This window comes from Madurella fahalii, assembly GCF_045866475.1.
Source record: "Madurella fahalii IFM 68171 DNA, scaffold_2, whole genome shotgun sequence".
Taxonomy (NCBI): Eukaryota; Fungi; Ascomycota; class Sordariomycetes; order Sordariales; genus Madurella; species Madurella fahalii.
In genome coordinates this window covers 7,565,491-7,586,692 of record NW_027263972.1, presented here as the reverse complement: position 1 = coordinate 7,586,692, position 21,202 = coordinate 7,565,491, and the positions used below count along the sequence as shown (strand labels likewise).

Here is a 21,202-nt window from a genome sequence, read left to right as displayed (position 1 = left end):
GACTACTGCGCGCCCTGACGGCTTGGCGCGTAGGTCGCCGTCATCCCTTTCTCCAACATGGGATCGAGCCTCGGGCTGATGTAGTCAGAACTAAAGAGCTGGAGGGGTCGTCGAGCCAAAGCCTGATTAGATTGATGCTACACAAAGAACCCCTTTACATGATGAATAGCCGAGTCGGAAACGCTAAAACGAAAACACCACACCCTTTCCAGGTTCAGCCGTCTCAAAAACTCCAGTAAACCGATCCAATGCTGATGTAAATATTGATACCTCGCTCTCATCCCCGTTTTACTTACGCCACTCGATCGCTATTCCTCCCCACCGTACTCGGGCTGCCAGGCGAGGCATCCCGTTCAACCCCATCATCCGCCAGCAGTTTCCTCCTAGCCGCCCGCTCATCGTCCTCGTCGTCGCTCATCAACCCGTCAAGCTCAAATTCATTTGCGTCGCGGAGCTGCGCCTCGTCGCCTCCGCGCGTATGGCCATTGGCGGTTGGCTTGGCCGGCGGGTTTGCGGCGCGATCATAGACGTTAATGAGAACCATGACGAACAAGAACAGCACGAAGGACAGGCTGTAGAGGATTAGGAGGTAGGCGACGCCGTCCATGCTAGATCCGGCTATGAGTGCCATCTGTTCCTCGGTCGCCCCCATAAACAGGAAACCCGAGGCGTACAGAAGCTGTGTCCATGGTGAGTAACTGACGAAGAACAACTCTCGAAAGGGCTACTTACGAAGATGGGGACATATTGGAAGCTGTTGATCTCGGTGCCATCTTCCGAGGCACCAGGCTTGTCCCTCAGAATCAACGAAATCTCGATGATGCGGGTTACGCCCACAGCCATCAGGGTGTAGCCAAACATCGAATGGGTCATGGCGCTGACCATTAGCTCTTGAGGATGCGCCGACATGGCCCAGCCGGTCATGAACAAGACAAACGCGGGGACAAAGTTGCGTCTAGGGCTGCCGTCCCTGGCCTTGCTGAGCCAGATGCCCGCCAATCCCGCGCTCCACCAGATGATGCCCATGGTGGTGTGCTGCCAATCGTTCTTGACCCAGGGGGTGCCCCAGCGGTGCTCAGTGAAAGTGTTGACGCAGCCCCAGGCAGCAATGACGGCGCTGTCAAAGAACTCCTGGCTGCGACCGGTGCGGCGCAACCAGAGCTGCCCAACCAGCAAGATGATCGTCAAGAGGACGCCGTAGGCAATAAACGCGCCTCCCATGATGAAGTGCGCGGCGCATTGGCCTATGTGATCGCCCTGGCAGAAACCCAGGCCAGTGATGCCGCCAAAGACCATCTGTACCCATGCATAAATCGGAAACACCTTGCCGTTGATGCTATGCAGCAGCCGAAGGACGGGCCGAATGCGGGCGTGGATTCCCTTCTCGAGATGTAGCTTCAAGTAGACGCCCAGTACGACCTGCGCAACCATGAGGAAGAAGAGGGGCGTGGCGGCCTTTGCGTGGACGTTCTTCGGGCTGAACTGCCTGCCGCCATGCAGATGACCGAGAGCGTAGCCTAGGAGGGCGAGGAGTGTGGCAAAAACTTGTAGCGGGACGTGCCATCGACTTTTGATGATCTGGGACGCAAACACCGTCAGCACAGGTCACCCTTATCACATGGACGGACGACTCACCCCGAGTACCATCCCCAGCGGGAATAACACGCCAAAGGCGAGCATTTGAACAGCGATGTGTACCCATAGTGTTGTGTCCTGCAACCCAGTCAGCCACCCGCCCACAGTGCCTCAGCGAAACTGACGTACAATCGGGTCCAGCGAGACGGTTTCTCCTTCTGGAATCTTGTCTACGTCGTGCCCTCCATGTCCCCACGCCATCGGAGCGAATGCGGCCGCCAAGGCTATTGTCGCGGTTGCAGGAGAAATTCGAAGTCGGAGCTGTGGCAGCGACGAGGCACTGTCGCCCCAGAGCGCCGCGTGGAGCGTCATGGCGGCGAGGTTTCGGGCGCAAGCACTAACCCTGGAGTACGCCGCAGAAGCCGAAGGAATGACGGACAAAGCACAGACGTTTCACAAGATCGGACGACAGTTGGGACGGCGTCGGGATAGTAGAAAAGGAGCGTAATTGAATGCCTTCGACGGACGGTGGTTGGAGAGTCGGTTAATAATAAGGAGACGAAAACGAGCGGATTTGGCGGGGAGGAAGGACCGCGGCCCCGGTGATCTTGGAAGCGGACGCTGTGCTACCAACGCTAAAATCTCATGCCACCTGTCGCTGCGGTGCGGTACGTACCACATCCATGCTGAATCGGCTCAATATAATTGGCCAAGACCGCCAATACATGGGCCACAGATCTCACATTTCCTGGGCGGATCTGGGCTTCGGAATCGCGACCATGGAGCGAAAAGAGGATTCTACACTTACAGATTTCGTACCCGATAAGCGTTGTTTATGCCATTGTTCATAGGTATCCTAGACTTATCCACGAGTGGTAAAGGTGCCAACGGCTTCTTGCAGATCGTTTCAGCACTCTTCAGTTGTTGCTTCAAACCCTAACCCTGGAGCAGAAACCATCCCCTTTTTTCGCTTGTATGTTTGCTCACTCATCCCTTCATATGCCGAGCATTGCCTCATTTCCCCTCCGCGGCCAGCTTCATGTCCTCTTCCCACTCTTTGCGCATCCGCTCCGCAAAGGCGTCGTCCGTCAAGACCTTCCACCCCACCAGCGCCATGCCTCTCCCACACTCCAACGCCCGGTCGAACGCCTCCTTGGTCCCTGCCGCGGCAGCGAACCCCTTGGTGTGGTTCGCCTCGCCCTCCTGGGTCCCAATGCCAAACGCGCCGTGAAAACCGGGGCACTGATAGCAGACATCGCCCATGTCAGTGCTGCCCGCCAGGAAATCCGCCGGCTCACCGTACGCCACGGTCCCCTCCGGCATGACCTCCACGTAGGCCTCGCACAGCGCCTTGCTCGGCCGCACATCGGCATACGAGTTGAGCGGCTCGACGCGCATGTCGCACCCCGTCGCGAGCGCCGCGCCCTCAAAGCACTTGAGTACGCGCTGCCAGAGCGCGTCGGCGCCCGCCCGCGTCGCGCTGCGCACGTAGTACTCGACGCAGCAGTTGGCCGGGGTGACGTTCGGCCGGTCGCCGGCGGCGCGGAAGACGCCGTGGATGCGCTCATAGGGGCGGATCTGCTGGCGCAGCATGCTGATGGCGTTGTAGGCGAGGCAGACGGCGTCGAGCGCGTTGACGCCGTCCCACGGCGCGATGGCCGCGTGCGACTCGCGGCCCGCAAAGTGCACGCGCATCTTGACGTTGGCGAGCATGCGCACGTACGACACGCCGCGGATCGGTGGCGTGAGGTTATGGCCCGGGCCCGGGTGCACCATCAGGGAGGCGGCGGCGTCTTTGTAGGCGCCCGCTTGGATCAGCTGGAGCTTCCCGCCGCCGCCTTCCTCGGCCGGGGTCCCAAGCAGGCGGACGCGGCCGGGCTGACCTGAGGCTTTGAGCGCCGCGGCGACGCCGAGGAAGGCGGCGAAGGAGGATGACGCGATGAGGTTGTGCCCACAGGCGTGGCCGATGCCCGGAAGCGCGTCGTACTCGGCGTTGAAGACGATAAGACGGCCGCCGGCGCCGACCTCGGCCGAGAAGGCGGTTGCGAGGCCGTATGCGTGAGGTGTCACCTCGAAGCCGAGGGACTTGAGAGCGGTGACAAAGGCATCGTGAGCCTTGTGTTCCTCGTAGGCCAACTCAGGGTTAGCATGGATTTGTTGGTTGATGGACGAGATCTCGGCGTTGCGAGCTTTGATCTCGGTTTCAATGACACTGGTCCAGTTTCCTGTCATGGTGTTCGCAGGAACAAAAGTGGGATGAGGGGCAGAACAGTTGGCCGAGTTCTTGTGGCTAGCGGGAAAGTGGATTTCTGATACTCTGAGCTAATTCGACTTCAGTGAAGACTTCAAACAGATAGACAAACGAAGGCACACAGCCCAGCGAGCAACGCGTTGTCCTTATACCATCATTTGGTGTAGTCCGCTTCCAAGCAGTTGCGGCTGCCCCGCTAACACGACCCCGCCGGCGGATTTGGGGTGCCGATGACGCTGAGATCCAGGTCTCATCTTCTTGTCCCATGGTCGGCAAAACCGACCAATGATCCATGAGAGCACTTGCACCGAGATACATCCAAACGAGATTCATCCAACCATTCGCTGCCTCCTTCCCCATCCAACATGAAAGCACAACCGAGGTACCTTAACCCCAAAGAAAAAAAAAAAATTGAAATAAAAATGAAAAATGAAATAAAAACAAAATAAAAAAAAAATTGACAACTTGAACGCCATCATCTCGATTCCCGTGTTCAATTACCCCATTACATGACAATGATACCCTGGTCTCTTCACACTCCCCACGTACCAAGACCGGCATCGGGCAGACCGGCGCACGTCGCCTTGCATATCTCGCGAATTCTTGCCATCGCGACGCGGACACCAGCCGCTTGCACCAACATGACGCACTGCAAGGCTTCGCGCAAGCCCTCATTCCTTAGCTTCTCGAGAACCCAGTTCTGCTTGAACGGGTCCGTCGTCTCGATCCCAACCCAGAAGAGCGGCCACTGCATCCTCTCACTTTGGCAACTGTCTGCTGACGCCACGCTCTTCTGGATGAGGATCAACAAGCCCGAGACGATATCCGCAATGCCCGCACCCACCGGGGACGTGAAGGAATCTTCGTCCTGGGTGAGGCTGCATCGGAAGTGGTAGATGCAGAGTGAAAAATAGTTTGCCACGGCCCAATCCGAATTCAGCATCAACCGATCTCTCGCCAGGGTGGTCGACCCGGTCAGGCGAATCACGGACTGGATGAGAGATTTTCGTCGCAAAGCATCTATCTTAGCCTTGATAGTGCTGCTCGTATCCGGATCCAAGTAGCACCTCTCGTCGGCTGCGTCGTTGATTTCCTGCACGAGGACCCACGTATGGTGTATCAGCTCGAGGGCGCCCGAGTTCTTGATGTCGTCGACCAATTCGTCGTCCGGGTATTCGGCCCAGTTCAGGTTGAGCGCCTCCTTTGACGCTTCATACAGGTCCAACAGCCCGTTGGGAGGAACTGATCGCGCAAGCTGCTTCGCCATGCTGCCGCCTTCGCCCTGGAAGCATTGCTGCACGTCGGCCCAAAACAACCAGCTCACCAGCCGGGCCAGCATCGCCTTTCTAGCAGGGGGCCAGACAGGGTCGTCGGAGCCTCCTGATGCCAGGATTTTATGGAGCTGGCCGGCTCGGATGTACTCGGCTATCAAATTACTAAGTTCTGCGTACCGGATACGCTGCCTGCCCAATCGCAGTCGACGTTGATGTAGAAACAAGAACCAGAAGGATGCCATGACGACAAGAGGGTCAATCTGGGCATCGGTTACTTCTCTTTCCAGCAACCGCCGCCCCAGCCGGTAGTTGTTCTCTGCGCTGTCCAACAAGGGATGATCAAAACCATGTCGCCAACCAAGCTCAGCCTGTGATGCCGCGAACAAAAGGTGCAACACAGCCGGGCTTTTATGTACCGTAATTTTCCACAGGACCGCATGTGTCGACCAAGCCGGAGATTTATTACCGAACCCAAAGGTGGACTCGGTGTGGTAATAATCCAACGCTTCCCACTCCGCCTTGGTGATGGGTTCATGACTAGGTAGACTGGCTAGCAGCAGAGTTGAGCCGAACCGCGTCTCGTTGAGCGGTGAAGGACATATTAGCAGGGTTGGATCGGTTGCTCCGCTAAAATCACCCAAGGTTGCTTCCAGACCCGGCAAGTCTAGGTTGGTCGCATGACCATCACCTTCGTAAACGTCCAACTGCGAAAGGTAGTGGCCGGGAGCGGGCCAAACGGCGACTTGAGTAGAGATCAATTGCCCATCCAGACTCAGTTCAGTGTCACTGGGGGTGGGCCTAGAAACACGGGGCTCGATCGGTCTCGGCGCTCGGGCTTTGGCCTCTCTAATCTTCTGCTCCTTCCGCTCTCTCAGGGGGACGTGCCGACCGCCCCACTCACAGTCGCGCGTGAGATGGTTGCAGTTGGAGCAGATGGGTTTGCTCTCGTCGCACCGGACGTGACGGCGGCGGCAGGTCAGGCATCCTAAGGTATACATCAACCTTCGATGAGCCAAGGGAGACGTTCCGAAGGAGCGAGACCCTCACCTGTATTGGTCCGCGGTGCACGCGACTGTCCGGATGAAGACGTCATCTTGGACACGCGATGTGGATGTCGTTGACCGGGATTGAGGTCTAGACTGCCAACGCTGCAAGGCAGGTAACACGGTCAATGTCTCGGCTATGCTGGACGACCTTTGGGCAGAAGATGGACCGGGTGGAGATTGTTTCCAATCTCACTTACAGCTTCGGGTGGCGACCCATTTTTATCTCCCTTCGTCCTCTCAGTCTCGCGGATATTGATTTTAGGTTGGAATTGGCAAACTAGCATCAGTTGCGGGGCTGCTGCTCTTGGTTCGGTCAGCCTCACTCTCGCCTTTTGGTTGAGGTTGCCTATGGAATGAATGGCCCGAGTTGGAGCGTCGGCAATTCTGGCCAATAGCATTACACCATGGCTTAATGTTGTCAACGCCACAACTGTCCCTCCCCTTTGCAAGTGTGCGTTGATTGGTGAGAATTACCGACCATTCTGTGGGTGAACAAATTTGTCACGGGACTGCTGGTCTTCACATGCCCAACAACTTCCTCCAAACAGATTCTCTCAGACGAGGTAGGCGTCGTGGTATCTGCCAGCGGGGACGGACCAGAAGGGGCGAGGAGGGTGTGAAAATAGGGCAAAGCTACAAGTGACCGGGGCTTGCCTGGCGGGTCCCAAGGTCTGGGATTACAGAGCCTCAAAGGTACGGGCCTGGAATGACGGTAGATGGTTAGGTACGTGTCAAGAATCAAATCCCCGTCTACTCCTCCGGGCCGTGATGACCAGGTCCTTCGACATGAGAGCCAGACACTTCCGACAGACTCACTATTTCCTGTGGCACTGCGCCCAAATAATTGGTTGCAAACCAAGTCCTGTTCTTAAGAACCTGCGCCAAAACGGAGAACCGTTGTTGGCTGTGTAGATCGGTACTTACCAGCCCCAGACTCTCTCCAAGGTACTATTAATGCCTCGCGGGAGACTATGCAGATTTTATAGCCGACAGTGCCCTATCCTCGATGCTGTGTCCTACTACTGTACCCCTATTAGTGTTTAACTGATGCACCTCGTGGGGGAACGGTCGTAATGTTGCGCCCTTCAACATCTCCGCCCAGTGCTCGCAATACGAACTTGAGTGATACCATTATGATGGCCAGCTATTCGGCGGCATCATAGGAATGGTATTTACAAACTTGGCACCGCGGTCCCGGCTAGGTGCCATTATTTTACGATTGTCGGCGGTTAGGCGCTAAGACCCTCTTCCCCCACTTCTTCCCTGCTAGGTAGTTATGTACTGCACCTAAACTTACCCTGCATAACCAGAGGTATGTATCTAGTAGCATCTCCAGGAATCATCAGGCGTTAAGCCGCTCGCCCCGTTTGCCTAACGCGCACTGAAAGCCACTGGAGAGAGCATATCATCCAATCTTGCCAACCTAGCCAACGAGACCGCTGTCGCACATCTTAGGGCATCTGTCTGCACTGCAAGGAGCAATAAGGTTACCAATCGCAGGATGGTTATATCCGCTGGCATGGCAAACCAGCCGGAATGGTAGAAGCTCGCAAGCTCGGGTTTAAGGAGTACTATTGCGGACGCGGAAACCGAATTATACGAGCACTTGACAACTTCTCTTCAGATTTGGTGGTCTATTTTGGCGCTACATGCAACTATGTAATTGGCTGGATCGTGAGTCCGAGAGTGAACGCAATCTGGGAAGTTCGGACTTAAGGCAAAGTTTTAACTAGAAGTGCTGCTGTATGTCTATTAATAAGCATCGACCGTGTAACCGCGGAGATAAAACTCGGAAACTAATCCGGCGCGCTTGTCGAACCGACCCCGATACGCAGGACGGGCACGGCGGCCGGTACAAAAATTCGACCGGATAGCGTGCTGCCTGGGTAGCGTGCTGCCTGGGCCGTGTGGAGATTACGTGAGACTGCGATGCCAAAGTGGGTGAACAGCTCTGTTATGGTCCCAACTATTAAGCACAGTATTCCAGACGGAGGCTTGGATTTACTGCTCATTATCTTCGTTATCGAACCAGTGATTACACTTCTTAACTAGTGCAGTTAGTGGGTTCGTAGTGGGTACAATGGCTGGAACCTAGTGGACAGCCCTTAACTTGTACAGAACACAGTCCGATTGCGGTTTCGAATTCGCACGCCATATTTTCGCTTATACTAACAAGGCAGTTCACTCACTTTTGGCCGCAGCCTCCATATGATGTCTTGGCAAGTGTGGTAGTCAGGGGCACTCCCTGAAAAGTCGCCGGTTCGCGATTGACAGATATAACCACTCGGTCCGCTGCCATTCTTTCGGTCGCGGGGGTCACAGAAATATCGTTTGTCCCGACGAAGAGTAAGGTAGATGCCCCAGTTCAGTCCACTGCCGAGTCATTGTGTAGATCACTAGACTAGTAGAACCCGTTCAAAGCTCTTAACACACACCCCCTTCTACCCTCTCCCTTTTGTCCACTCACCCGGAGAGAAGCATTGCGGATTACCAACACCAAGATGGCCGCGCGATCAGACCTCCGGATCGCCCAGCCTCTGACGCTCAAATGCGGCCTCACGCTCCCAAACCGGCTTGTCAAAGCCGCCATGGCCGAAGCGCTTGCTGACAGCCAGAGTCTCCCCAGCGAGCGCCTCATGGCGCTTTACAAGCACTGGTCCGAAAGTGGCTGGGGTTTGATCATTACTGGTACTACTTATCTCTCATTCCCTTGACCTACCTCCAGGGCGGTACTCACCCCCGCAGTAACGGCCGCAGCAGCAGCAACACTAACCCGTCGCCAGGCAACGTCCAAGTCGACTCAGCACACCTGGGCCAGCCGACAGACGTAGCAATCACCCCGTCGCTCCCTGACTCGGCGCACATCCCCGCCTTCTCGGCGTGGGCGCGCGTCAGTCGGGGGAGCTCCGCGACCGACGGCGCCAAACCCACCCCGGTCATCGTCCAGATCAACCATCCGGGCCGCCAATCGCCGCGCGGCGCGGGGACGCGGGGGCTCTTCACGCCGCCCATGGCGCCATCGGCGATCCCGCTGAGCCTGGGCCAGGGGTGGGTGGCGCGGCTCCTGCAGCGGCTCCTGATGCCGGCGCCGCGCGAGATGGCGGGGGACGAGGTGGCGGGGGTGGTGGCGCAGTTCGCGCGGGCGGCGCGCGTCGTCGCCGAGGCCGGCTTCGACGGCGTCGAGATCCACGGCGCCCACGGCTACCTCGTCAGCCAGTTCCTCGGCGCGCCCACGAACCGGCGCGCCGACGCCTACGGCGGGAGCCCCGCCCACCGCGCCCGCTTCGCCGTCGACGTCGTCCGCGCCGTCCGCGAGATCACCCGCGCCTACGACGGCTTCTGCGTCGGCATCAAGCTCAACAGCGTGGACCACCAGCGCGAGGGCGAGCTGGACGAGTTCGTGCAGCAGGTGAGGATGATTGTGGAGGCTGGGGTGGATTTTGTGGAGGTGAGCGGGGGCAGCTACGAGGATCCACAGGTATGTCTTCGAGTTTAGGTGTTGAGTTTGGAGTTTTGGATGGTGGTGGTGATGGTGGGATGGTGATGTTACCGGGCTGAATTTGGGAGAAAAGGGGTTGCTGACAAGCATGACGGCAGATGTCCTGGGGCCCCGACGGCCCGCACCCCGAGCAGAAATCGGAGAGGACCAAAGCCAGAGAGGCATTTTTCCTCGACTTTGCCCAAGTCATCCGGAAGGAGTTCCCAGATGTTCCCCTCATAGTTACCGGCGGGTTTAGCACCCGGATAGGGATGGAAAAGGCCGTGGCCGACGGCGCCTGTGATCTGATCGGTCTGGCAAGACCGGCTGCGGCCAACCCTTCGCTTCCACGCAGCGTCATCTTTAACTCGGAGCTCAAGGACCAGGATGCCACACTGTACAGGAAGAAGAACAGCCCCGGCTGGATCGTCAATAAGCTTGGGATTTCGGCCGTTGGGGCTGGCATGGACTCGGTATGTTGCTGCAATTTGACTCCCGTGGCTGGAAAACACCGTTAACGTCCCGCGCAGCAATGGTATACAGAGCAATTACACAAGTTCGCCGACCTATCAACACCATGAATGGCCAGAGAAGGGAGACGTTGGAGATAACGTAGGTATAGAGGAATTTTACAGGTCGACCTTGAGTGCAATTACGCTCTTTGACAGGAAGCCCGTGACGAAGAGTAATGCTTTCCTCGCACCTGGCACGTCACCCTTGTTCAACTCATCCACCGGGTCCACCGCAACAAGGACAGCCGCACTGGCAGTCCGGAGCCTGGTGCCATCGTCTTCGAACAGGATGCGCTTCTCCCAGCCGCCCGGGGCTGGCCTGAGATAAGTGACCATGGCAGGGTCTTTGGCGGTCGGGTCTCGCATCGTATGGGGGATGTCGATGGCTCGGGCCATGCCCGTCTCAAGGAAGCCGCTCCGGTCATCAATAGGTGTAACGGCGTAGGGGTCGGCAAAGTAGCTCGGGTTGTCCGCAATCGAGTCGATCTCCACCGACTCGGCTATTGTGATATTTCCATTTTCCGCGAGCTGGCCGATATGGAGTACGCCGCTGATGCAGCTTGAGATGAGAATCTCTCGTTCTGACCTGCCGTGGCCAAGACCATTGCTGTTGTGCAGCCCACTCAAGGCAACCCTAGCGGTTAAGCCGGCGGTGGGCTCTACTGCCGCCAGGAAATCGAGCTGGATGTGCACAACACCTGTCCACTTGGCGCCAAAGTAGAGTTCCTCGACGGTGCGCATCAGCCCACGGCGAGGGTAACGGTGGTCGTTCGTCACATAGAGCGAGGTGGGGCTCTCGGCAAAGATGTCGTTTGGGGTTCTGATCAAAGGATGCCAGATCGAGCGGACGTGCCTGATGGTCGAGGATCCAATAATGTGGTGAAAGACCTCGAGCTGCGATCGCGCGTTCGGGCCCTTTTCTCCCGAAGGCTGCGTCTCAGGAACGTGGTTGACGGCAAAGATGTAGACGGCTTCGCCTTCTGTTGATGCGTTGTCCTGAATGACATCGATTCCGTGCGTGATGAAGGGCCCATCAAAGTTCTCAAACCTGAGCCGGCGTGACTGCATGGTCTGGAATCCGCTCGTCAGTAAGAACTCTTCCCGACATGGATAGCTGAAGACCTGCCTTGGGGTCGATCACATGGATGGAGCCCTGGTTCTTGCTGGCAAGCTCGGGATCGTCAAAATTAGCTAGCGGAGGGAACCACTTGAACCTCGTGCTGGCATTGTCCTCGCAAGCAGTGAAGAGTATACCACTTGGGACATGGTAGTGCAAATCCTCGCAATGGACGGTGTCGGGGATGGCGACAACCTCGTCCCTGGTCACGCCCCCATCGGGGTATCGCCGCAGGGCGCCAACCGTGGTTAGGGTTCGCTGGAATAAGGGTGCTACGGTGTAGAGCAGGTAAGCAAGGAGCGCTCCTAGGAGCGACAATGACAACAGCCTCATTGTGACCTGATGCCTGGTTGGGTTTCACTCCGATTTTGTGATGGAGGACCCCGACAGCGTAGTGACGAGACGAGCATTTAAGTCACGACCAGACGTCATCACTTCGGTGTGGAACTCTCGATTCAAACCTCGGCCGGCACAGGCTGCTCGAGCGGGGCATCTGGGCGCGGTGTGGAGGAACCAAAAGACCTGGTCCATGGTCTGGGGAAGACGCCCCATGATGGTTAGCGTTATTGCGCCCGCAGTGGACCGTAGATGCTGATCAACAGCGACGCAAATTGGGTCGATGCTCAGATTCCAGTTGAATCCACTCGATTCCTTTTCTGCTTGTCAAGTCTTTGTCAGTACCAGGCGTGTGTTGCTTCTCCAGTGCGACGTAATTTTGCACCTCAAAGACAGACGGAAGCAAAGGTGTTTGGGGGTCTCGGCAAGGCCCGAAGGCGGGACGTGCAGCGCAATTCAAACCGGGGCAGTACTGGACGGTACTGTACTGTGCAGTCCACTATTCACCTGACTTCCATTGGGCACCCCTGCTGTCAGTGTGCAACATCCTCAAATTGGGCTTGGCATCTCCAACTGTCCGCTGTGGTCTGTTGACCCACGTCGCAGAGAAACCCCAACTTTCAACCTTGGGAACCTCGCAATTTGATCTCCGAGTCTAGGGTGCCTAATCCACCGCCCCATTGTCTGTCGTCCTGGTCCTCTTATGCTACGCGCCCGCGAGTGCCATGGATGCCGACGCAATGCGAACGTTGGGCCGGCCCCATTATCACGGCTTTGCTTCCCAGGCATGCCGCACAGCGGCCCGGGCCCCAGCCGCTGAGCAGCAGGAATCGCCCATCTTCGGGCTGCTGCCTCCCGAGCTGCGCACGCTAATATATACCGAGCTCTTTGGCGATCGCAGAGTGCATCTCGACTTTTTGCCCCACCGCGTTCGCAACGACAAAGTGGGCAGCAGAAGACGATGGCGCCACGGCATCTGCGAGGACCCCACTTCTGTCCCGTTTGACCATGCCGCGTGTAAACTTCACCTTTGTCTTGCCCCGAGCCGTCGACGAGTACTTGACGTTGCTTGGCTGTTTACCTGCAGGAGAGCGTAAGTCTCACCTGCGACAGCTCGCTCGTCTTCTGTAAACCACCGAGCTAAGCAGAATCCTAGGCACATGGATGGGATTCCCGTTTTGTACCGGAGCAACGTCTTCATCATTATCAACCGTGGAAACAAAAGACTACCCGTCGATGACCTACGCAGTTTCCAGGTCAGGACCCCTAATCACTGGCACCTCATCCGATCCCTGGAGATTCACTGGGACGTGAGAGCCCAGGACAGGAACAATACCAGTGTGGTGCCGCACATCGATGGCCGCGTAGGGTACGAGGCCTTGTGGGATGCTCTCGCTGAGATGCCTGCCCTCTCTCAGTTGCGCATAGCGGTCCTCATGCCCGGCGGGGCTTGGTTGCCCATGAACCTCACGTCTGGCGAACTCCGAGAGCTGTACCTGGGGCCCATCATGCGCCTCAAGAATCCGAAATCGTGCCAGGTTATTCTGTCAGATTCGTATCGCGGTCCGCTGGGCATGCCGGAAGGCGACTCGGTCATCGAGTGGGACAAGGCGGGCGAGTACCGCGTCTCCTGGGCTGACCGGTCGTTAGTCGATCTGCCGTATGCGCCCGCTGCCGCGATCCCTCCATATATCGAGACAATGCCTCCGGGCCTTTGAGAGTCTGGACTCTCTGTCGGGCGGCACGAGATGCAGGCTGTACATCACATTGCCCTGCGACCACCAGTAGCTTTCACCGGGCTGCTGCGGATGACGAGGCGCTGCTTGGAGGGAACTGGAAGATGTACGGTCCCGAAAAGTCGACCCAAAACCACCAATCCACTCTTTGGCGGCTCTCCAGCCGCATGCAGCTATTTCCCATGCCGCGGGATTTTGCGTCGATATTGCCTGCACCGAACGCAGCCCTACAACGGTGGTGTGATGAGTTAGCGCACACCGAGTTATCGCGGCTGGACTGGGGCTTGCTGGCTGGCCGTCTCCACTCGAGCCACGCAGCAGACCAGGGCCGGGATTTCCTGCACTCGCCAAACAACAAAGCCGGATGCTGGATGCGAATGATTGCGCAAACCGAATCCGAATGGCTGCAGAGAGGGAGCGTCATTGGTCTGGAATGCTACAAAAACTGCACGTTTTGCCTTGGACCACACACCTTCGCTTCCAGCAAGCCAATGCGCCACGCCAACAAAACGCCAAGGCCAGTTGATCCTGAGAGCATCACGGATCAGAGAAGTCTGCATTCGGTTTATGCGGCCAATGGAGCTGCACATTGTGCGTCACCGGCCCCTGGGCCTGAGCCAAAGAGTTCTTCAAATACAGTGCTACCACCGCTCGCCTGGCCGGCATCCGGGCTCTGGGGCTGCTGCGATGCACGACCACGCATGTCACCTTGGTGTACCATTCCACCATGTTGAGCAAAGCATCAAACTTCTCGTCATTGCCTGGGCGGGCGTTAGCCTGGGCGCAGAGTCTGTGGCACAAGGTCCTGGATACCAGCCGTCCTCCAAGAAAAGTCCTTGATCCCAATCTCCCTACCCCTCCAGCGAAGGTGGCTGCGGTCCGTCCCAACCATCGCGCCATCCTTAAGCACCCGTCCGAAAAGGAGTACTTTGATGGGATCGCACCCAGGTCCGTCAGAGATGCTCCGCTCCCGTCATTTGACCCGGGTATCTTCGATAATGAACTGCTGAAGCTGAGGCTGTACCCGACCATTGACCCTCAGAATCCTTCCCTTGTCCGTGCACCCGAGGGCGACATCGTGGAGGGGTCGTACATGGGCACCCAGGTTGCCTTGACCCAAGCCTATTCCCGAATCGAGCAGACGTGAGTCTACCCTGGCCTTAGGTCTGCCGCGACGGCAGCTTGATAACCGTTGCTCACATTTGTTGTTAGATTCTCGTCCCTGTTTGATGTCCTGGGTGTCGAGGCGACGTTACCGAGGCACGTTAGCTTCCGGGATCAGAAGAAACTCTACCAGTTCTCGGCGTATCCGAAGAACGCTGACGGCACCTGGGCCAAATATCCACCCCATCTCCAACATATTCCTCCTGAACAGGACTTCAGCCCGTTTAGCATCTTCAACGCCATCGGCCTGGTCGAGACACAGGTGATCCTGCAGAAGATCACGCCACCTGAGGAAGGGATTCTCGGGCGTACAAAGGAATGGCTGGTGGAGAAGTCGCGTGCGGCAGCCTTTGGCGGTGATCCAGAAAAGGGCATCAAGATCCAGGATGTCGTCGACTACAACATGTACCACCGCAAATTCGGCACTGATATCCGGGGGGGTGGCAACATCGGCTTGCTGGATGACTGGTACAGTGACCGTCGTTTTGCCGATCAGCAGTTCACAGGCACAAACCCAGCTACCCTCACTCGGGCCTCGCCAACTTGGACCGCCGAGTTCTCCGAGGCAGCGAAGGCTGGCAACTATAACAAGTGGGTGGCTGCGCTTGCCAGTGCGGACCCGGAATCCCTATTTGTGCAAGATGGCAGCTACATCCGGAGAGCTATTGGTGTGACAGACCCGGAAGCTACTCTCGACCACCAGCAGCCCGGGAGCAGCCACAACTGGGCGGTCGGCGCGGTATCTCTGTTCCAGCTGCATGAAGATGGCAAACTGCACCCAATCGCCATCTGCGTAGACCATAAGGGGTCCATTGAGAAGTCCGTTACCATCTTCAACCAGCGGATGACACCTCGTGACTCGGTCTCCGGCGAGAAAGAAGACTGGCCATGGCGATACGCAAAGACGTGCGCCCAAATCACAGATTGGATGCGCCATGAACTGGGTGTGCATCTTACTCTCACGCATATCGTCGAGGAGGCCATCATTGTGGCGACGAATCGTACCATTCCGAAGGAGCATGCTGTCTACAGGCTGCTCTCGCCGCATTGGTACAAGACATTATCACTCAACGCAGCCGCACGTGCTACCCTCGTACCGCAAATCATCGCGGACATCGTGGGGCTCAGTCCCGACCAATGTTACAGCTTTATCCGTGATGCCTACGATACTTACGACTTCGTGGGTAGCTACGTGCCCAATGACCTGAGACGTCGTGGGTTCCCGAACACACAGGAAGGACTGAGCCACTCGCGGTACAGGAATTACCCGTACGCCAAGAATGTGTTGGCGCTGTGGACGACCCTGCGGGCTTTTGTCAAGTCGATGCTGCAGTTGTCTTTCCCAACAGACGACAGCGTGGCCGCCGACAGGTATATCCAAGACTGGGTCAAGGAAGTCCATACGGCAGCGTTTATGCCGTCGTTCCCGGAGATCAAGACTGTCGACGCGCTGATCGATGCCGTGACCATGTGCATTCATATCGCGTCCCCGTTTCACAGCGCCATCAACTACTTGCAGAACTTTTATCAGATGTTTGTCATTGCCAAGCCGCCTTCGTTGTGCCGGCCGCCACCAAAGACCCTGGCGGAGCTCAGACAGTACAAGGAGGCAGATCTGGTTGCCTCGCTGCCTATCAACCGACAGCGGCAGTGGCTACTTGCTGCCCAGGTTCCGTGGCTCCTCAGCTTCAAGGTCGATGCTGACCGGAGTCTGATGAACTACGCAGCGAGCACGTGGAACGTGTACAGGCACAAGAAGGATCCGTCAGACCAGGCAGTCAGGGATGCGAGCCAGAAGCTGTACGAGGGTCTGCAGACGCTGCAAAAGACGTTTTATTACAATAGCAGGGCGATGGACAAGGACAGCATCCCGTATATGGTGCTTGATCCGGGGGTGACGGCCGTTTCTATCTTGATCTAGGGTGTGAGGGCGTTAGTCTTATGGGTGGCGATGATCTGCGATTTAAACCTAATATATATCCTCAGCCTCTTCCACAACCCAGGTTATTTTCTCCGGGACCGCGACGTTTTACCTAGGGTCGATCGGAGCATGGCAGGTGGTGTAGTTCAGGGAAGCATTCCACGCCAGCTGACCAGCTGCTGCCAGGTGACCTCCACCTCTCACCCCCCACCTTGGATTTTCCAACCACACCAAACCTCTCTTTTTAAAGTCTTCTCGTCCCCAGCAACGATCACGACCACCGTCACCGTCCCGGTCCCAATCTCAGTCCCCGAAACAAGCTAAAAAAAAAAAAAAAAAAAAAAGGCAAACAAATCCAAATATGCCCTCCGTAAAAAACCCCAACGCCCCCTCCAAAAACCGCCTCGCCGCCCGCGCAGCAAAGCAGAAGAAGGAGCGCCAAAAGGCCGACGCCCGCCGCGGAGCCCGCCCGGGCCTGCTGCCCACCAGCGGGCCGCGCGCGCCCACGAGCAAGAAGCGGCAGCGCAAGCTGGAGCGCAAGATGGGCTACGCGCTGAAGCGCAAGATGGAGGCGGAGGGCGAGGTGGAGATGAAAGGTACTTTTCTTTTTTTTTTTTTTTTTTTTTTTTTTGAGTTGGTTTGGTTTGATGAGGGAAAGAGGGCTAATGAACAACTGCTTAGATGCGCCGGTGGAGAATCAGAAAACGGAGAAGAAGGAGCAGGAGGTGGAGATGGATATCTCGTGAAGGCTGCGAAGCCGGGATGGGAGGCTGGAGGGAAGACCAAGAATAGGAGGGCGTTGCTTCGCGGGCGGACGTAAAAACGGAACGGGAGGCGCGGGGCTACTACGGCATTCTGGAGGCGTTCAGGACGGTTCGGGTCGGACAGTTTGGGCGGGATAGGCCATACCCTAAAAATGCCGCGAGATTCGGCCTTGACGAGGTTATCGGTGTCATTCCAAGGGCCGGCCAGGTAGGAGCACGTCGTTGTCATCGCATCTCGATCTGGAGATTGCTAACCTTTGATAGACTGCCAGACGGACGGGAGAGGGAGTCCGCCAGCGGCGCATGCCTACACACAGTTACATTACTACGGCCAGTCCATCACGCAGCCACCCATGTTCCCGATGTGATTCTCTCGTGTCCCGTGTGAGTAGTTGCAATGAGGATTTGGCTCGGCCGATGGGCGAATACATGTTGCTCTTTCCAGGGCCACGAACAGCTGACTGACTGATGATGTCACGTTATCACCCGCACATCTTGCCTGCCTCTCACAACTCGGCACACACTATCGGAAAAGACTGAAGGAAAAATTATTGTATCTGACAAAAATAACCTATTAGCCACAGCCATCCATCCGTGTCCCGGACGACACCCTGTTAAGAGTGTCATGCACCGATACGCTGGTCAATACCTTCCATTACGGTCCAAGATGCAACTCAAAACTAGCCAACTGGGGTTTCAAAGGTCACCAACCCAGTCTATGTGAGAAACCAAACCCTTCCACTCTAGCTCGTCTTCGCCTTTGGCTCTTCGTACGGGAGACATATACCTCCCGCCTACAAAAGAAGCATACTCGCCCCCGCAGCCATCGCCACGGCGACGTACAGCCCAACCGCGACATCCCCAAACATAAACATGGTCCGCATCATGGGGCCCTGCGCGAGCTTGGCGGGCGCCGCGTTCTCGTCGTTGGACCCGCCCGTTTGGCTGGCGGCATCCGTCGACCCGGTCGCCGTGGCTGCCACCTCATTGGCGGAGCTGGCCGCCGCCAGCTTCTCGCTGCAGCCGTCCCCGACGCTTCCTTGGCGCAGCTCGGCCTTGCCCTCGAAGTCGCACGCCGAACTGTCCTGGTTCTGCGCCTGGTAGTAAGCGTCGAGCACGAAGCCCAGCTTCTGCTCGGCGCTGCACATCGAGTAGGCGCCGTACACGCCGGTGGTCGTGTTTCCGTTGATGCCTGTGCAGGCCTCGGGGACTTGCTCGCAGATGTAGCCAAAGATCTTGCCGTACTCGGTCGGCTTGAGGGAGCTGACAGGCCCGCACGACAGCGACGAGTACATGCATTCGCAGAGCGACTCGTCCGGGGTCGGGGGAAGGGTCTCACCCTTGACCTTCCAGTTGGAGCCGACCTCGGGGCAGGCGGCTGGGGAGTTGGTCGGCGAGTACGAGTCCATGGCGGTCAACGAGGGCTCGACCTTGGCAATGACAGTTTTGAGACTGTTGTAGTTCTTCATGGTGGAGGCTTCGCCGTTCTTGACTTTCACCAGGCCTAGATGGAAGGTTAGTTGGCTGTGGGCTGTGGGAAGAGAAGGGGAGGGGGGCTGTGGCTAACCGTAATCGTTGGCTTCCTGGAAGTACATGTACACGATGCCACCCGAGATCACGCCCGTCATCTCGTCAGAGTAGAGCGCCGTCGTCTCTTCCCAGATACGGCCCTCGGCGCCATCTGGCAGGTTGCAGCCATACTCGGCGAAGAAGACGGGGACCGAGTAGTTCTTGAAGAACTCGACTTGCTGGTCGTAACCCGATTTGGAGAAACTGCTCTTGCCGCACCACGAATAGATGTTGTAACCCCAGTAGTCGATGGCGCCTTCTTCGTCACCGCAGTTGAAGTAGTGAGCCATGTCGATCCTGATGTCTGAGTCGTCGTTGGCGGCGTAGCCGACACCCATCCAGCGGTTGACGTTCTTCTTGATGTGGGCCTTGGTGTCTCGTACGGCGGCCTTGACGTAAGCCGAGGCTGGTGTGTTGGTCTTGTTGTTTGTGACCTCGTTGCCGGCGAAGAAGCCAATCACGTTGGTGTACTTGCTGAGGTTGTCCACCACGCCGATGTAACGCTTGTACAAGTCGATGTCCCAGAGTGGGTCGTCGCGATTGATGGACAGGGTGGGCTCACTCAAGTCACTGATGACGTAGATGCCCGCCTCATCCAGCAGCTTCATGCACTCGTCGTGGTCGGCCTCAGGATCAATGGCATACGTACGGATGGTGTTGGTGTGGAGGGCTTTGAGCAGAGGAACATCGCGCTTGCAGGTTTCCGGGTCCGCCAGAGGGTCGATATACTTGGTGTTGCCCGTGGAAGCACCGCCAGCGGCGACTTCCTGCTGGTAGGCAATGCCTTTCATGTAGAATTGGGTGCCATTTTCGTAGAAGAACTTGGTACCCTACAGACGGCAAGGTCAGCGGTCGGTCTCGAAGGTCTGCTCGTTGAAGTTGTTGGCACGCACCTTCATGACAATAGGCGGAAGTTCCGCTGCCGCCTGCCCCAACAGAAGGGAGGCGGAAACGAGAGACGAGGTTGCGAAGCGCATTTTGACGGTAGAGCGTCCTTCTGCCCGTCGGTGGGAGGTTTGGCAACGAAACGCGCCCGAGGGCAGTTGTGTCCAAACCGGTCCCCGGGAATGAACTTGATAATTCTTCGAGAAAGGCGGGATGACGTCGCCGATTCGCACGATGCTGTATTCCCTGGCCGGTTTTTCGTGGATCCGTCACCTGGGATACAATGGGAAAAGAAACCAATGCAAGGTATTTAAACTGGTCTGTCAACGAGTGTTGGAATGTTGGGGGTCGTAGAGCGAGAGGCACCAAAGGGCAAAAAATGCAGCTCCTTCGGCAGAGAATTACAAAACGGATGGGAGAAGCACGACGAAAGGTGGTAGAAAAGGGTGAAGGAGGGAGAGGGAGAAAGAGGGAGGAGATGGCAGGAGGAGCCCCTGGTATCACTACCTAAAAGGAAAAAGCAGGAACACACCACTGCAACCACCATCCAAGCTCCGCTTCCAGGGGCTAGACAACCGAACGAAACCGGTTGTGGAGTAGCCCGGCGGCGATTGTCTGCATTCGGACTGCTTAGGGGTTGAGGCACAGTGGGGCTGATGCTGTCCCCGACTCAGATACCCAGATACGCGCAGATCGCGCGCCCCAGCACACAACACGCAGCCAACGGCGCTGGAGCTGGCGTATGTCCCTATTGCGCGCGATGATCCATCTTTATCTCGTTTCACCAGTTGCATAGCGTCTCGATGCCTGCTGTCCACCGAGCCTGCAATGTTTTTCGGAGCCAGCGGATCTTCGTTTCCAATTCGTACTGTACCTATCTCGCTAACTCGGCGGTGCAGCCCACGCACAGTAGCACAAGGTCCCGCAATACGACACACAACTGGCCGGGAATAACCATCATCTGGTGGCGTCGCCTGATGGGATGTCATTCGGCAGGAACAGGGGTCCTCGCCTCAAGGGAAATTTGACAGTCGGTAGTACGAGAAATGTGCAGTTAGCCCAGCGTCTCCGGCTGTTCCGCGTGGCAAATCGACTCTGGCATTTTGCTCTCTTTCAGCGGTCAGCGTCCCGAGCAGGTTTGCTGGAGAAAGCCCCTGCCATGTTTTGCATGCGATCTGCGATCGGCAGAGGGTTTCTTGGAAATGCTTGGTGGTCTTGGAAATGCTTGGTCAACGAAACAAGACTTTGCCAAGGTTACACGGCTGCTCCAACGCCGATCTCTGTCGACTTGGCGGACTGCCTGCCCCACAGTCACCCTCTGCATGCATCACGGTGATGCATGCACTCAAAATTGAAGAGCCGGAGCTCCCCCATGCCAATCAGTCAATTGACCTCTGCATGCAGTGCCCATCCGTCTGTTGTTGTTCCTATCATGGAATAACAATGAAAGAAACCGCCGCGTATCTAGGCGAACCCCTACTTACTTGGAATCCTTCTCTCCATTGTTTTGTCTTAATCTAACCGTGGCTCCAGTGAGCGACGTTTTAGGTGCATGCAGGAAAAGGGGATAAATG

General features: G+C 56.9%; 9 protein-coding genes across 9 annotated transcripts; 4 read left to right on the top strand and 5 right to left on the bottom strand.

Moving 5' to 3' along the window:
• Positions 1-292: 292 nt before the first annotated feature.
• On the bottom strand, positions 293-1,947 carry MFIFM68171_05004 (uncharacterized protein; the record flags this gene model as incomplete). Its single annotated transcript, XM_071060424.1, has 4 exons — positions 293-679; positions 733-1,578; positions 1,636-1,713; positions 1,765-1,947. 4 exons carry the CDS (start codon positions 1,945-1,947, stop codon positions 293-295), a joined length of 1,494 nt encoding a protein of 497 aa, XP_070916525.1.
• Positions 1,948-2,589: 642 nt separating this feature from the next.
• Positions 2,590-3,807, bottom strand: MFIFM68171_05003 (uncharacterized protein; the record flags this gene model as incomplete). The annotated part of the gene is made up of 1 exon (XM_071060423.1): positions 2,590-3,807. The coding sequence occupies one exon, from the start codon at positions 3,805-3,807 to the stop codon at positions 2,590-2,592; it is 1,218 nt and encodes a 405-aa protein (XP_070916524.1).
• Positions 3,808-4,358: 551 nt separating this feature from the next.
• On the bottom strand, positions 4,359-6,193 carry MFIFM68171_05002 (uncharacterized protein; the record flags this gene model as incomplete). The annotated part of the gene is made up of 2 exons (XM_071060422.1): positions 4,359-6,085; positions 6,148-6,193. 2 exons carry the CDS (start codon positions 6,191-6,193, stop codon positions 4,359-4,361), a joined length of 1,773 nt encoding a protein of 590 aa, XP_070916523.1.
• Positions 6,194-8,647: 2,454 nt separating this feature from the next.
• MFIFM68171_05001 (uncharacterized protein) lies at positions 8,648-10,205 on the top strand (the record flags this gene model as incomplete). The annotated part of the gene is made up of 4 exons (XM_071060421.1): positions 8,648-8,834; positions 8,930-9,624; positions 9,744-10,097; positions 10,155-10,205. The coding sequence occupies 4 exons, from the start codon at positions 8,648-8,650 to the stop codon at positions 10,203-10,205; spliced, it is 1,287 nt and encodes a 428-aa protein (XP_070916522.1).
• A 48-nt stretch (positions 10,206-10,253) lies between these two features.
• MFIFM68171_05000 (uncharacterized protein) lies at positions 10,254-11,586 on the bottom strand (the record flags this gene model as incomplete). Its single annotated transcript, XM_071060420.1, has 2 exons — positions 10,254-11,207; positions 11,263-11,586. The coding sequence occupies 2 exons, from the start codon at positions 11,584-11,586 to the stop codon at positions 10,254-10,256; spliced, it is 1,278 nt and encodes a 425-aa protein (XP_070916521.1).
• Positions 11,587-12,314: 728 nt separating this feature from the next.
• MFIFM68171_04999 (uncharacterized protein) lies at positions 12,315-13,307 on the top strand (the record flags this gene model as incomplete). Its single annotated transcript, XM_071060419.1, has 2 exons — positions 12,315-12,682; positions 12,746-13,307. 2 exons carry the CDS (start codon positions 12,315-12,317, stop codon positions 13,305-13,307), a joined length of 930 nt encoding a protein of 309 aa, XP_070916520.1.
• A 745-nt stretch (positions 13,308-14,052) lies between these two features.
• On the top strand, positions 14,053-16,410 carry MFIFM68171_04998 (Manganese lipoxygenase; the record flags this gene model as incomplete). Its single annotated transcript, XM_071060418.1, has 2 exons — positions 14,053-14,468; positions 14,538-16,410. 2 exons carry the CDS (start codon positions 14,053-14,055, stop codon positions 16,408-16,410), a joined length of 2,289 nt encoding a protein of 762 aa, XP_070916519.1.
• A 361-nt stretch (positions 16,411-16,771) lies between these two features.
• Positions 16,772-17,156, top strand: MFIFM68171_04997 (uncharacterized protein; the record flags this gene model as incomplete). The annotated part of the gene is made up of 2 exons (XM_071060417.1): positions 16,772-17,006; positions 17,092-17,156. 2 exons carry the CDS (start codon positions 16,772-16,774, stop codon positions 17,154-17,156), a joined length of 300 nt encoding a protein of 99 aa, XP_070916518.1.
• An 812-nt stretch (positions 17,157-17,968) lies between these two features.
• MFIFM68171_04996 (Glycolipid anchored surface protein) lies at positions 17,969-19,720 on the bottom strand (the record flags this gene model as incomplete). Its single annotated transcript, XM_071060416.1, has 3 exons — positions 17,969-18,678; positions 18,742-19,573; positions 19,637-19,720. The coding sequence occupies 3 exons, from the start codon at positions 19,718-19,720 to the stop codon at positions 17,969-17,971; spliced, it is 1,626 nt and encodes a 541-aa protein (XP_070916517.1).
• Positions 19,721-21,202: the final 1,482 nt, after the last annotated feature.